The sequence below is a fragment of the Mytilinidion resinicola genome (genome assembly GCF_010093595.1).
Source record: "Mytilinidion resinicola strain CBS 304.34 unplaced genomic scaffold BDZ99scaffold_1, whole genome shotgun sequence".
Lineage (NCBI taxonomy): Eukaryota > Fungi > Ascomycota > Dothideomycetes > Mytilinidiales > Mytilinidiaceae > Mytilinidion > Mytilinidion resinicola.
The window spans coordinates 1,989,601-2,004,170 of record NW_022985437.1 but is presented as its reverse complement, the minus strand read 5'-3'; the positions used below and the strand labels follow the sequence as shown (position 1 = coordinate 2,004,170).

The 14,570-nt window shown below is 54.3% G+C and overlaps 6 protein-coding genes across 6 annotated transcripts; 5 read left to right on the top strand and 1 right to left on the bottom strand.

Moving 5' to 3' along the window:
* Window positions 1-269: 269 nt before the first annotated feature.
* On the top strand, window positions 270-1,650 carry BDZ99DRAFT_513728 (glycoside hydrolase; the record flags this gene model as incomplete). The annotated part of the gene is made up of 5 exons (XM_033724740.1): window positions 270-377; window positions 438-561; window positions 613-1,247; window positions 1,301-1,575; window positions 1,626-1,650. The coding sequence occupies 5 exons, from the start codon at window positions 270-272 to the stop codon at window positions 1,648-1,650; spliced, it is 1,167 nt and encodes a 388-aa protein (XP_033584447.1).
* Window positions 1,651-1,680: 30 nt separating this feature from the next.
* Window positions 1,681-2,461, bottom strand: BDZ99DRAFT_565227 (uncharacterized protein; the record flags this gene model as incomplete). The annotated part of the gene is made up of 1 exon (XM_033727453.1): window positions 1,681-2,461. Exon 1 carries the CDS (start codon window positions 2,296-2,298, stop codon window positions 1,681-1,683), a length of 618 nt encoding a protein of 205 aa, XP_033584446.1. The 5' UTR covers window positions 2,299-2,461.
* On the top strand, window positions 2,370-5,663 carry BDZ99DRAFT_16883 (uncharacterized protein). The gene is made up of 7 exons (XM_033712944.1): window positions 2,370-2,512; window positions 2,666-2,725; window positions 2,844-2,897; window positions 2,974-3,084; window positions 3,315-4,755; window positions 4,803-5,108; window positions 5,257-5,663. Exons 1-7 carry the CDS (start codon window positions 2,414-2,416, stop codon window positions 5,259-5,261), a joined length of 2,076 nt encoding a protein of 691 aa, XP_033584445.1. The 5' UTR covers window positions 2,370-2,413; the 3' UTR covers window positions 5,262-5,663.
* Window positions 5,664-6,363: 700 nt separating this feature from the next.
* On the top strand, window positions 6,364-9,887 carry BDZ99DRAFT_513725 (uncharacterized protein; the record flags this gene model as incomplete). The annotated part of the gene is made up of 3 exons (XM_033724739.1): window positions 6,364-6,731; window positions 6,809-6,909; window positions 7,096-9,887. The coding sequence occupies 3 exons, from the start codon at window positions 6,364-6,366 to the stop codon at window positions 9,885-9,887; spliced, it is 3,261 nt and encodes a 1,086-aa protein (XP_033584444.1).
* Window positions 9,888-11,008: 1,121 nt separating this feature from the next.
* BDZ99DRAFT_457215 (Ketosamine-3-kinase) lies at window positions 11,009-12,392 on the top strand. The gene is made up of 3 exons (XM_033718635.1): window positions 11,009-11,284; window positions 11,489-12,197; window positions 12,252-12,392. The coding sequence occupies exons 1-3, from the start codon at window positions 11,095-11,097 to the stop codon at window positions 12,349-12,351; spliced, it is 999 nt and encodes a 332-aa protein (XP_033584443.1). The 5' UTR covers window positions 11,009-11,094; the 3' UTR covers window positions 12,352-12,392.
* Window positions 12,393-12,895: 503 nt separating this feature from the next.
* Window positions 12,896-14,394, top strand: BDZ99DRAFT_16720 (short-chain dehydrogenase/reductase). The gene has a single exon (XM_033712928.1). The coding sequence runs from the start codon at window positions 13,133-13,135 to the stop codon at window positions 14,129-14,131; it is 999 nt and encodes a 332-aa protein (XP_033584442.1). The 5' UTR covers window positions 12,896-13,132; the 3' UTR covers window positions 14,132-14,394.
* Window positions 14,395-14,570: the final 176 nt, after the last annotated feature.

Below are 14,570 nucleotides of genomic sequence, written 5' to 3'. Positions count from 1 at the left end.
ACTGGACGCCAGCGTGTCAGCCTCTCCCGGAGATGGCCATCTCCTAGGTAGATGATGGCGTTTCCTTCCCTTCTTCTTCTTCTCCCACACACTCTCGAGCGGCTTGGACTTCAGTCACTCTTTCAGAGGTTGCGCTGCTGCAATTCTTGTGGACTTTCGTCTGCGTCCTTTCTTTTGACATTACTGTCACCACGATCTTTACTGGCTTCAGCCTCTCAATCCACTCGCTATTCTACCTTTAGTTCATAATTTGAGTTCTTAATTCCACAATGCGTTCAACGACTTTTGCCCGCGCCGCTGCTTTGGCAAGCGCTCTCGCTACCTCTGTCTCAGCAGCGTTCGATGCCGCTGCGTCTACTAATGTAGTTATGTACTGGGTTAGTACATAGCCAAATTGTGACCTCGTTGCTTGACTTGACTGATGTTGGACGAATTAGGGCCAAGGCAGCAATCAAATTCCACTCTTGGAAGTGTGTCAGAACCCAAGTGTCGATGTTGTTGTGTTGGGTTTCATCAATGAGTTTCCTACCAAAGTCGGCGGATATCCTGGATCGAATTTTGGTATGTCGCATATGGTTGGTATGTGGGTGAAGTGTGTGCTAACTGATCTAGCAAATGCTTGTGGCGACGAAACATTCACTGCCCCCGATGGCACCATTACCCATCTCAAATCCCATTGCCCGGATATAGGTCCCGCTATCACATCGTGCCAGACTACGTATGGGAAGAAGGTTATTCTTTCTCTCGGCGGCGCCTACCCGACAAACTACACTCTGCCCACCACAGCGATTTCCAACTACTTCGCTGAATTCCTATGGGGAGCTTTTGGACCGATCACCTCTCCACCTGCATCATGGGTCGCCGCTGGAAGCCCAAGACCGTTTGGCAGTGCTGTTGTCGACGGTTTTGACTTCGACATTGAGAGTGATATGGCGTCTCCCCCATTCTCAGACTACAAGTCTCGAGGTTATGCGGATATGATTAACCATTTCAAGAACGTTCTCTACCCGACTGCAGCTGGAACTTACTACATCTCCGGTGCACCCCAGTGCATTACTCCGGACTCTCACCTTGACGATGCGATGCTAAATGCTCCTTTTGATTTCCTCTACGTGCAATTCTACAACACCCCTTCGTGTTCTGCTCGTGCTGCATACAACGGTCTGAGCACTTTCACATTTGACAGCTGGGTCTCCCGTGTTACCACCCTGTCGGCGAACAAGAATGCCAAGGTTTACCTGGGCATCGTAAGTTTTTACCACAGTCCTTGTCCTAATCAGTCACTAACATTATGTGACAGCCCGCCGGGACGGATGGTGCCCCATACGATACCGCGTCTTATCTTAATACCACGGAGGCCAACACTGTGATATCCGAGTACCTAAAGAAATATCCGTCCACGTTTGGTGGTGTTATGCTCTGGGAGGCGACCGTCGACAGCTTGAACATACAATGCTCTCAGGATTACGCCTACTGGATCAAGAAGAGTCTGAACAGCGCCTATTCAGGGACTGCCTACACCGACAAATGCCCCACTACTACATCAACTGCTACACCTACCCCTACCGGTGGTGTGTCTCCGAATGGTCTTTGTGGCCCGTCAAACTACGGATACACTTGCCAAGGATCTGGTTTTGGCAATTGCTGTAGCGAATATGGGTACTGCGGTTCTACCTCTGACTACTGCGGAACAGGCTGCCTGCCCGCATTCGGAACTTGCGGATCCGCTTCAACCACAAAGACCTCCACGACGAGCAGCGCGAAAGCAAGCACTTCGTCCATTAAGACCAGCACTCTGGCCACCTCGACCAAGACCAGCACTCTGTCAACCAAGGCCAGCAGCTCCTCCACAAAGGCCAGCAGCTCGTCCACAAAGGCAAGCAGCACGTCCACAAAGGCAAGCAGCTCATCCACGAAGGCGAGCAGCTCATCCACGAAGGCGAGCAGCTCATCCACAAAGGCGAGCAGCACGTCCACAAAAGCGAGCAGCACGTCCACAAAAGCGAGCAGCACGTCCACAAAGGCAAGCAGCACGTCCACGAAGGCGAGCAGCACGTCCACAAAAGCGAGCAGCTCATCCACAAAGGCGAGCAGCTCATCCACGAAGGCAAGCAGCACGTCCGCGAAGGCAAGCAGCACGTCCACGAAGGCAAGCAGCACGTCCACGAAGGCGAGCAGCACATCTACAAAGGCGAGTAGCTCATCTGTCAAGACTTTAAGTTCTTCGGTAAGTCGCATTGAGGCACATGTCAGATTCTCCGGCACAAAGCATCTAGAATAGCTTTTTTCGACTGACATGAATGCTCACGTAAATCGTGTCTCACGCTAAATCGTGTGGTACTTCTAAGCTGTTGCGTGCTAGGAGGATCTGGGATCTGTCCCTTTCTCACTCCTTTTGAAACTTCTGCTAAATATGCTCTCGCGTCAGATCAAAACCTCAAGCTCCTCCACCAAGGCATCTTCAACGTCTACCAAGGCCTCGTCGACATCTACTAAGGTTTCATCAACTTCGGTGAGTGAACATGCTGTGATTAGGATCTTCCGTTGTCGAGTTTCCGGAAGTGCCACTCATGTGGACTTGAAAATGAACGGACCTACTAGGAGGATCTCCCAGTTATCCCTATATGCCCCATTAATACACCCTTGCTGACTGTGCCCACTTCAGACCAAGGCATCATCCACGTCTACGAAGCTGTCCACGTCCACAAAGGCCTCATCAAGCTCGGTACGTACTCTTGCCACACATCCGATCCTCACGTGCTGGTTTCATAGAATCGCATTTGAGGCAGTGTCAACCTCAATCCGTCCCATGTGTACCTTTGCTAACTCCACTTTACGCTTAGACCAAGACCTCATCATCTTCCACGAAGCCGTTGTCCTCTCCCACCAAGATTTCTGTACGTATACTTGGGATCCATTTCCACGCCAAATCATATCCTTTGATGAATATTACTAATTCTTCTCGACCTTTAGTCCAGCACTAAGATCTCGACAACCCTGACGACTCTCAAGTCTTCGAGCACCGCTAAACCGGTGTCAACCAGCTCAGTAAAGACGAGTTCATCCAGTGTAAAGACGAGCAGCGTACGTTAAGGTCCGGGCATTTATACTAGGTTCTCTTTTGTCGGCTCTCCTAAAGTACTACTCGAATCGTGTGCATAAAACCACATAAGTCGCGTCTAGATACCCACTTAAACGTGTGTTATAATCCCACCCAAGTGGTATTTTGGAAAACTTTCAAATATTGGGGGACCTAGTATCTATTCCATTCTCCTCGCTGGTGAACGTTTACTAAGTGTGATTTTCGCTATTAGTCCAACGCGGTTTCGGCTCCATCGTCCACGAAAACTTCAACGACGCCATCCCCGAGCCCCAGTTCGAGCAAAATCACCTCATCCTCGTCCTCGTCATCATCGCCTTCTCCAATTTCTTCCCAGGCAACCTTTTCCAGTAGCGTTTCAATCTCTGTGGCGGAGACCCCCAGTCTTTCGCTTTCCTCGTTGACATCGTCATCCGCCGCGGTCTACCCTTCTAGTACCCCTGTGTCAAGCAGCTCGTCGTCGTCTGCCGCGGTCTACCCTTCTAGCACACCCGCGTCAAGCAGCTCCTCCTCGTCCTTGGTGGTGTCTCCATCTAGCACACCCGTATCAAGCAGTTCCTCGTCGTCCGCCGCGGTCTACCCTTCCAGCACCCCTGTGTCAAGCAGCTCATCGTCATCCACCGCGGTGTATCCAACTAATACCATTACGTCGAGCAACCTAAGTAGCTCTGCCTCATCAATTGCGTCCAGCAGCTCGCCTTCGCTTTCCGGCACAATTGTATCAAGCAGCCTGTCGTCGTCCACCGTGGTGTATCCGACTAATACAGCTGGATCAAGCAGCCTGAGCAGCTCCGTCTCGTCAAATGCGTCAAGCAGCTCGGCCTCAAGCATACCTGCGTCAAGCAGCTCTTCCTCGTCCTCCGCAGTGTATCTATCTGGCACAGTTACGTCAAGCAGTCTGAGCAGCTCTGTCTTATCAACTGTGTCTAGCAGTTCGCCTGCGCCAACCACTGAATCAGGGTCATCAGTGGCTTCATCCAGCGAGCTTTCCTCGTCCACCTCTGCCGCCTACCCAACGACAACTGAATCTAATTCCCTTTCATCTGTCGCAACCGCGTCCACTGCAAGCTACTCTGGAAGCATTGAGTCCAGCGTGATCTACCCTGGAGGCACCACGACCGCGTCCAGCGTGTTCTACTCTGGAAGCACTGCGACCGAATCCACAAGTACAAGCTGTAGCGAGAGCAGCGAATCTTCGACCGCGATCTACCCCGGTACCACCTCTGGTTCAAGCGTAGTCTATCCTGGCACCACTTCCCAGTCGTCAGCAGTCCACCCTGAAAGTGGCTCTGAAAGCCCGACGTCTAGCTGTACCGAGACGGAATCTTCTACCGCGAGCTACCCCTCTAGCACCCCTGGATCATCTGCAGTTTATCCTTCGTCCGAAGTCTATCCTTCGTCAGTGGTTTATCCTTCGTCAGTGGTCTACCCTACCGCTGAGTCGACAACTTCCAGCTATACCGAGTTCGTGACTCCGTACGAGACCCCAAGCTCGGTGTACTCCTACATTCATTACGTCCCGAGTAGCTCCAACACCGGTGTGTTGCCATCGACATTCGTGTACCCTACCGGTGTCCCAGAGAGCTCAATCACATCCCTGGCTGCCTACTCGTCATCTAGCTCAACGTCCGAAGTCACAACAACCGTTATTATCAGTAAGCCACTTGACTTCCTCCATTCAACGCGAGCTAATTTTCCCTAGCTTCCTACGTTGACATTTGCCCAACCGGCTTCACAACAATCGTGACCACAATCACCACCACAGTCTGCCCTGAAGCCACTGCCACCACGGGCATTCCCGCTGGCTGGTACACTACCGTGACTGTCTGTGAGAACTGCGGCCCGGCACCCACGACCGTCACGCTCACGAAGCCAATTGCGTACGCTACCACCGAGGTTGAGGCGAAGCCAACTCCATACGCCGTCAGCGAGACAGCGGCGGCCTACACCTCCCTTACGACAATCTTGTCGACTCGCGTTCAGACCGCGTACGTTACCGTCTACCCGGGCACGCTTCCACCAGCGCCCTCGGTGCCAACGGCGGCGGCGGCGGCTGCTTCTTTGTCTCCAAGCGGCGAGAGCTATGTCACGAAGGTTGTGACAATGGAGGTGTCCCCGGTGCCGTATAAGGAGGTTAGCGAGACTGGTGGGCCGAGTGTAGGCTCTGTTGCTCCTACGGGTGTATCGAGCGTGATTGGAGGATATGTTGCACCCACAGGTGTCTGGAGCGCGAGTGGGAGTGGTAGTGTGCCGTACACTTCAGGCACGGGGCTACCCTACGCTTCGACTACGCCGTTGGCCTTTGAGGGTGCGGCGAGCCGATCTGGCGTCGGCATGAGTCTCGTGGCTGTGGTGGTTGCGGGTTTCTTCGCATTGTAAGGTTAGCAGCATAGCGGGATTTTTGTTTCAAAGAGCACTTCAGCGAGTCTCTCTAGTGTTGTAAAAGGAACGAAGTGGGACGGGCAAGCCACGGGGCTTCCAGTCAAGTGAGCAAGCTTCGGGTGGAGTTGACTGATCTATGGCAACTCCTTGAGGGGCCTTTGGTCACGCAACGAGGGCAGTTTCACTTGTAGTTCGTAGAACCAGTTCATCTATTGGAATATAACTCAGTTATATATTATCTTTACTGCTTGCTCTGTGCTACCTGAAGTTACGATATCAAAGCTGGAGCAATTGGCTCCCACGCGTTACCTGATGCTGCCCTGTCATATGAAGCCTGAGGCCACAACACCACGTCGATCTCGTTCGAGATGCACCGTTTTCGATGGTCTCGGCTCCGCATCCTTCAGACGCAACGCCCTGCCGACTTGGATCCGGACCTTAGGACTCATGGGACGCATCTAAAGGGCCCGTGGAAAGCGATTCAGGGTCTCTCCAGCCACGAGTCGCGGTGCAGCTCTTGGGACTGTAGCAGCCGCACAGGATCCCAGCTAGACCGCGAGAGGGCAGAGGAGCGGTTCGCGGCATGATTGGCCACGCGCGCTGTTGGCCGATGACGCCGCATTCCGAGGGGAGCGGATGGGGGAGGACCGATAAGGAGCAGGCCGTGGCCAGTTCACGGCATCGACTGCTCGTGCCTGTCCATACACACACGCAAGTGCCTCGATATCTTCACGCCTCAGCCTCCCGCGCACGCCTCGGAGCCGCGCCCTCGTGCATCATGGGGCCGTCCTGCTTACTTGCGAGCTTGGCCGTCGATGCATGCCGGCGCGGGCCCTGGCCTGGATCGGCTAAAGATGACGAGGCACGCGAGGGCATGCAGGATGCGTTGGCACTCATCGCGAAGGCGTGAGGCCGCCGTGAGGGGAGGCTCTGGACGCATCGCCCTGTCTCTGATGGCGCTGCAGTCGCCCACTGGACTCCATTGTCGCCGCCTTGCCGCTCTGTCGCCGATGCATCTGGTCTCCGCACACTCCATTTTCGACCCGTTGTGCGCTGCCAGCCCCGAAGAGCCGCCCTCGACCGCGCTGCCCTCGACCCCTCGACTGGAGCGCAACCCTCACGACACGCGCGCGCGCGGTAGCATGTCCTCTCCACGCCGTCAATTGCCTTCGCTGCCGTCTCCTGCCCGTCGCCATCGCAGTCTGCCGTCGCCAGCACCGCCCGCTGTGGCTGGAGCCCGGAGGCAACGGTGACGAAGGGTGGCATCGCGGCCATCATCGCATCGTGCATACAACCTCGCCCGCCCTGCTTTGGACACACCGCCAGCACGTCGAGTCGGTCGCCGGCGGCGAATTGCGCAGGCCCACGGCGCTCCAGCGACGAGACAGCAGCAGACGCCACGGCTGGTGCGGCGACTGGCTCGTCCTGTGAGCACACTTCGCTTGGCGTGAGTGAAGCTTAGACTCCCAGCCATCTATCGCCCAACCTCCTCGATTTATTCACCCTCCCCAGCCACCCGCTTCACCACGCCCGTTCGAGTGACAATGACTGCTGCTCCCTTGCAATTCCTCATACTGACTTCGCCCATACCAGGCAATCCCCCATTTTCTGAGCCCGCCGCCTAGGATCGCGCTCGTCCGTCCGCCGTCCATCCTCACCACCACGCGCGCTCCCTCGCCCGCGAGCCTCGCCATCGGCGGCTGCGACTGCCCACCCGCCAGACGTCGCCGGGCCTGAGACCAGAGTCGCATTGAGTGCCCCGGGCCCGCCTTCACCCGTCACCGTGTTGCCAACCCAGCAACCATCTGACGATCCCCACGACCGCAACGTTAACGAACCCTACACAACCTCTCTGCAGCAACGCCAGCAGCAAGCTCAGGAATACTACCGCCAACAGAACCTTTCACGCGTCTCGAGTTCCTCCGGTAGCAGCCCGTACACCCTCCGGCGCACCCCGAACTTCGAAGAGCCGCGTGCCCGTCCCAGAGCTTCGTCCTTCGACTCGAACCAAGCTAGACCGCCCCCAACCGTAAGGTTCGCCGACGACAGCGACCCAGCGACCACTACTCGGTTCACCCGTCCTCGCGTAGCTTCACCTACTGCCCCACAAGACCCCTTCACTCCTCACCCTGCCCTCCGCATCTCCAGACGCACTGCAGCTGCCATCCAGTTCACTCTCCAAGAAGCTCTGCAACACCCATACCCTTTCACTCCCGACCTTGCTGAGGAGAACGCTTCCATGTCAGAGCTGGCGGGGGGGTCGACCGGCAATGGTCGCGCTGCGAATGGCGGCGCGCGCACAACCGCAGGGCCCGTCCCTGTGTCGCAAGGCAATACCGCAGCGCAAGACCAACGACCCGGCATCATGACACCACGAGAGATCATGACCGCACGTCGAGAGCGCGAGGAACGACGCGCTGCCGAGGCACACGCAGCGAGAGCTGCCGAGGAGCAGCAACGGCGGGCACAGGAGGACGAGCGAAGGAAGAGCGCGGAACGAAGAGCACAAGCTGCTGGCGTTGCTGGCACAGCCAGCCAGAGACAACCACCACAGAACACCCCTCTCAGAAATCCAACTGACGACAGTGGATACGGGACTCGACAGAACACGGGCGGAGGAGGTCTGCCACGAGAGGCCGAGCGCGTTCCTGCATCTGGAGGACCCGTCAACCCTCTCGCTCCATCGCAAGCTCCGGACACAACTGCAGGCGCGCAATATGGCCGGGTTCGGGCAACATCACAATCACAACAGCAGCCGCGACCCACAAATCCTCCAGCACCCGCCACAGGCATGCCTGACACTACGCGACGACCACAAGGTTCATCAGCTCATGCGCGCCAGCCGTCAGCTCCGACAGCTGCTGCGCAAGCCCGTCAAGGTCCCATCGGGGTCCCCCCACAGCAAACTCAAGGTGGTCCATCCTCGGTAGGAGGCCACTCACGGAACACGACAAATGTGTCTTCATTCCCTCATGCATTTGAACGATGGGAGACTCTGTCATCTCATTGGGAGGGCCTCACGTCGTATTGGATTCGACGACTGGAACAGAACACTGAAGAAGTCCGGCGAGAGCCATTAGCGCAGCAAATGTCGCGGCAGATCACTGATCTGTCCGCAGCTGGGGCTAATCTCTTCCACGCCGTTGTTGAGCTTCAACGACTTCGAGCCTCTTCAGAGCGCAAGTTCCAGCGCTGGTTCTTCGAGCACAGACAGGACCAAGAGCGATCACAAGAGATGCAAGCGGGGCTGGAGCTTGAATTGCAGGTTGAACGCCAAGCCCGTGCTGACGGCGCCGCCAATGCGGATCGTTTGCTGAGGGAGAAGAACAATGCTGACAGGATGGTAGCTGAGATGCGACGTGAGCTTCAGATCTCGAAAGAGGAAGCACGTAGAGCATGGGAGGAGCTAGGCCGTCGTGAAGCAGAAGAGCGAGCTCGCACTGAATCACTTCGAGATGGCCAGCCTACATTAGTCGGCGGCGTTCAAGTGGTGCCCATGGGAGCGGGCATGGCTAGCAGGCACGGAAGCGTATCCCAGCGACCTTCAACAAGAGATGAAGGTTACAGCAGCTTGCCCCAGGGCGCCCAGTCGGGTGGTACGCAAGGTCTGCAACCCCAGTACTCCTATGAAGAAGCTGCTTCGCCCACCGATACCGATCCATATGGCGAATCTGCACGACAACAAACATCAGGTCTTCGCCACGAGCCGGATGTCCCCGCCCTTGGTCGTGGTACATATGGAGGCTACCCGACCAGCAGCGAAGGCGGAACATCGAGTTCAACTGCACGCACTGCTATTCCACCGGCACAGAGTCAATCTCAAGCGCCAGCTCCGTTACAACCTCACCGCACGACCGCTCAACAGCCTGCAGTCCAGCCAACCACATCCCAGCCCGAAGCATTCTACCAGCAGCCAGGAACTTACCTGCATGAAGACACCGCTGCTAACATCCCCGAGGACGAGCGATCATATGTCGAATCTCAAGGTGACGTGACCTCGGAAGGCGATGAAGAATATGTAATCGACGGATCAGGAAATTTCGTTCTTGACGAATCAGGCCATCGAGTCACATACCGGGAGCACCGACTTCGCCAATCCGAGTCGGATGAATTTGACGTACAAGCAGATCGACAGCGAGAGATTGAACACCTAAACCGCTATGGCACAGCATCGGGTGGTTATGGTGCGGCTACCAGCACCGCTGGACCTGCGTATCCTCCTGCTCCAGGCCAGGCTGGCTACCAGACTGCTGGACCCGTTGATTACAGCGGCTCTGGCTATGGAACCGAGTGGGCTGCTATGCGCCACCATCATCCAACTCGCTTGAGCGACGTTCTAGAAGAAGACGAACGTAGCAGGACTTCTCCGAGTCGGGCCAGTCAGACCAGCCGGGGAATGTACTGAAGACTCTATTGAAGCCATCGACATGAAAATTTCGTATCAAAGATGTCTGCACAAGAGACACTGCACATCGACAGCAAAGTCGGCGTCGCTGAACTCAATTGAGGCAATCCATTACATCGACGGACGACACCATCGCCATCTGACGACCACACTGGGATATATTTCTTATGACAACATGATGGCCCATCTACACCAGATCCACCCCTTGGTCGTCGGCGTGCAGAGACTGCTTTACATATTTGGATTTTCCTTCCGGGCTTTTTAGGGCTAATTTGAGGGGAAGTTGACGGCACGGGTCGTCAGCCTGTAACATACTTCTATCAGCATGGTTTTCCGTATCATATTCTAGTCCACTTTTGCGTGGCGGTAAGCTCTTCCTCATCCTCCAAAATCTACAAATCTTTTCTGGCCCTTGCTCACTCTACCAATTAAGATTTAGTTGGGTCAATTGGTGAAGACGGAAAAGATAAAATAGGCTTTGCGGATAGACGAAGAAGGGCAGACGGCGCTGGACCTACAAAAATCTTCCCTTTCTTGCTTTCTCTTGATTTGCCTTGCGGGATGTGCTCACATACCGCCCTCCTTTTTTTTGTCTTGCGATGTAGCGGCAGCGGTAGAGGCAGCGGCAGCGGCAGCGGTAGCGGCAGCGGCAGCGACAGCGTGTGGGAAACTGCTTTTATACCCCCGAAAGCTTCGTGTCTCTTCTTTGTTTTCCTCTTCTGTGCATTCCTGTCTTTGTTCAAGCGAATTGACTGCGAGCTGAGACGTCTGGATCTCTTCTTGCCTTAGCTTTGGAAAAAGGGCGTGCGTTGGTGCGAGGTTAACGGAGTGCTGGGTTGCAGGATATCTCTTTTCTTCTACCCACCTGGTGGGAAAATGGAGATCAGAATTTGGCGCGCATGGAATGGCGACTATTGTATTATAGGTGCATAATGGTGGCGAGGGTAATAGACGTGTGCGATACTCTAAATGCGTTGCCCTGCGTGTGTTAGTTGTGCGCCTAGAGAGCTGACAGAGTGGGCTTCAAATCTTTTGGGTGAACGATGAAAACGGCAAGTCTAACCGACCACCGGAGCCTTCAACGTCATATCACACAAGGGGTCTCAACATCATCCCACCATCCCACCTGTGTCGCTAACATCTTCATGACCGAAAGTACATGCTCTCATCCCTACGCAAAGGGTCAATCCGATTAGGACAGTCCGTCATGAAGCTCGATCCCGCCGTGGTCAAACTGCTCTCTCTGGACCCGGAACACACCACCGTTTCCTCAGCCGGTGGAGGGGGTTGTTCGTCGGCGTCTACGTCAAAGATCACAGAAAAAGGTAGCGATGGGAAGGAGAGGTGTTTCTTTATGAAGACGGGTAGTGGGAAGGAGGCAAAGGTTATGTTTGAAGGTTTGTGCGTTTCGTTTGGCTCTTACATATCACTTTTAACACATCTCCAACGCGGTCTTGAAAATGAAAACATCGGATTTCACATTAGAGCCCATATTCCACCTCCCACACACTCTTTGCTCACCTCTCTTTCTCCTTTCAAACTTCAATGCTATACATTCCTCAACCCGTTCCCATCAGGTCCAACCACTAATCCCTCCCCAGGCGAACACGCCTCCCTCAACGCAATCCACACCGCCGTGCCAACCCTGTGTCCCCAATCCTTCGGCTGGGGTTCCTTCACCTCATCTGCAGGGACCTCTTTTCTAGTAACAGACTTCCTCACTCTCACATCCCGCCGCTCATCCACCTCCAGCACCGCCTCTCTAGCCTCTAAACTCGCAAGTCTCCACACCACCCCTGCGCCCATCCCGGATGGCTACGATAAGCCTCAGTTCGGCTTTCCCGCCACGACTTGCTGCGGCGACACGCCTCAAGACAACTCTTTCAAGAGTTCATGGGCGGAATTCTACGCCCAGAACCGGTTGCGCTTCATCCTACGTCGCGCGGAGGCTGCGAATGGAAAGGATGGGGAACTGCACGATTTAGTGGAGAAATCAGCTTCGAAGGTGGTCCCGCGGCTGCTCGGAGACGACCATCTGAATGGAGGCAAGGGAGTGGTGCCAGTAGTCGTGCATGGGGATTTGTGGAGTGGGAATGCGGGGGTTGGAGTATTTGGCACGGATGCAGGGAAGGGAGAGGCAGAAGAGGTAGTCTACGATTCCAGTGCGTGTTATGCGCATAGCGAGTTCGAGCTTGGGATTATGAAGATGTTTGGGGGGTTTGGGGGCAGTTTCTTGAAGGAGTATCACGGGTTGGTACCAAAGACGGAGCCGGTCGAGGAGTATGAGGATCGGGTAGCGTTGTATGAATTGTAAGTGTCTCTTTTTATCTGTGTACGTGAAAGAGGAAGCTGACGGTTGAGCAGGTATCACCACCTTAATCATTACGCGCTATTTGGGGGTGGGTACAGGTCGGGTGCTGTTAGTATCATGAAGGGGCTGGTGAGGAAGTATGGAAGCTCTTAGAAGCACTCAACGTGGCACCATATATAGGCAGGAGTTGGCCAGCTCTGAAAATCTATTTTGTCAAGCTCTTTCCTCTTAACAGAGGAGCGAAAACCAGGAAACTCGTCAGGAGGGATATATGAAACGTGATTTAATTTCTTGATCAATTGAGAATACGTTTATTTCAGACTGAGATATGAGAGCACATAAGAGGATTTTCTAACACAAACTAAGAAAGTAATCGTTCTGAAGACCCTGGCTTGGAATGGTTCCTTATGCATGCACATTTTCAAAAGCCGCATCGTGCCGAAAAGAGATTAGTCTTGCGGGACAAAGTATTACTTATGACCGACAACATCCCGAAGTCCCATCATGCCATCACGTTCTTCATCGCATCTTCATCGATTTGACGGGTCTTTCTCGACGTTGTTAGCTATTTAACTTGGCCATACTGTTCTAGACTTTTTGACACAGCCACCGCGAGGGTCTGCACTTGGAGCATATCTCCTGATATTACTCTTCTAGGGACACTGCGGCAGAGGTACGAAGTCTCCAAATCCATCGGCTTCTTCATAGGGTTTCGCCGACCATAACTTGCGGCGATATGATTTACGGCGCATAAGCTTGGCTTCAACGCAGGCATCAAGAAATTACGCGTCGTGCCGCGGACGAAACCCGCACGAGCCGTTACCTATACATAGCTTGCTCCAGCCCGTTCTTCACCGTTATCAAATTGCTGTTACCATTCTAATATTTTTTTCAAACATCTAGTTCAAAACAAGAAAATCGAAGCGCTCCGAACATGGTCACTATTCAAACGGTTCGGTCGAACAACGCCGCTCTTAAAGATCTAGGACCCGGCCTCGTCGCCGTCTTTGTAGGCGGCACCAGCGGGATTGGTCTCTCCACAGCAAGAGCATTCGTCAAAAACACGACCGCCCCGCGGGTCTATCTCGTCGGCCGCAATCAGGAAGAAGCAACCAAAATAACGCAGGAGTTCGATAAAATCAATCCCGAGAGCAAAACCACCTTCGTCAAAGCAGACCTCTCCCTCCTCCGTAATGTCGACAAAGCGTGCAGCGAGATCCAAGCCAGGGAGCCCAAGGTCAACCTCCTTTTCATGACCGCGGGCTACTTCACTACGAAAGGACGCGAAGAAACCGCTGAAGGCCTTGATCGGAAATTCAGCTTGCATTACTACGCACGCTGGCGGTTCGCACAAAATCTCCTACCTCAACTTACTGCTGCGGGGACCTCTACCCCTCTTTCCCGAGTCGTCTCTGTTCTCGATCCCAATATCCGAACTGGCTTGGTCCTCGACGATCTGAGTTTGAAGACGCATTTCACTCTTGGCAACTGCGCAGCACATGCTTGTGCCTTCAACGACTTTGCAGTGGAGACGATGGCTGCTGCAAACCCGAACACAGCGTTTGTGCATGCGTTCCCAGGACTCGTTAATACTGGACTTGCGAGAACATTTGGACCTGTACTGAGAGTAGGCGTTGGCATTTTGATGACTGTCCTGAAGCCGTTCATGGTGCCGCTTCCAGAAAGCGGAGAGCGGCATTTGTACGCCGCTACAAGCCAGACATATCCACCGAAGGCGAAGGCTGGTGAGGGCGCAGCGCTTGGGAGTGATGGGGTCAAGGGCAGCGGTGCGTATTGGTTAAGCTGGAATGGAGAGAGGATGGAAAATGAGCGCTTGAAGGGGTATCGGGCGCAAGCATTGGGAAAGACTGTTTGGGCGCATACTCAGGAGGTTTTTGACAAGATCCGTGGAACTGAAGGGGGGAAGTACTGAGAATCAATGAATGTTAATGGGAGGATGAGAATGATGCAAGATTAACGAGTCAAATATGGCAATTGTATGGATGGAGGGATTCCTTTGGAGGGCGAGGTTATGTTTCGAAGTCCTGTTGTCAAGCGTTATATTAGCTGAACGATATCCAATACGTCTCCTCTCACGTTTCAAGGCGCCGTCTAATCACACGCAAAGCCCTGAGACGCACGGACGACACGAGATATCCCTGAGCGACGACCTTGCTTCATTCGCCTTCGTCCATCAACATCACGCCTCCGAACTCTTCCGACATCCGCTCATTACTTTAGTAAAGTACCAGATCATGAGATCCCAAGCTCCGCGGTACTTGGCGGAAAAATAAGGCATCAAAGGCGGACTGAATCATTGTAGGCTATCTGGATGCAACGGCCCGCCGGGAGCTGCAGATTGACATACCCGG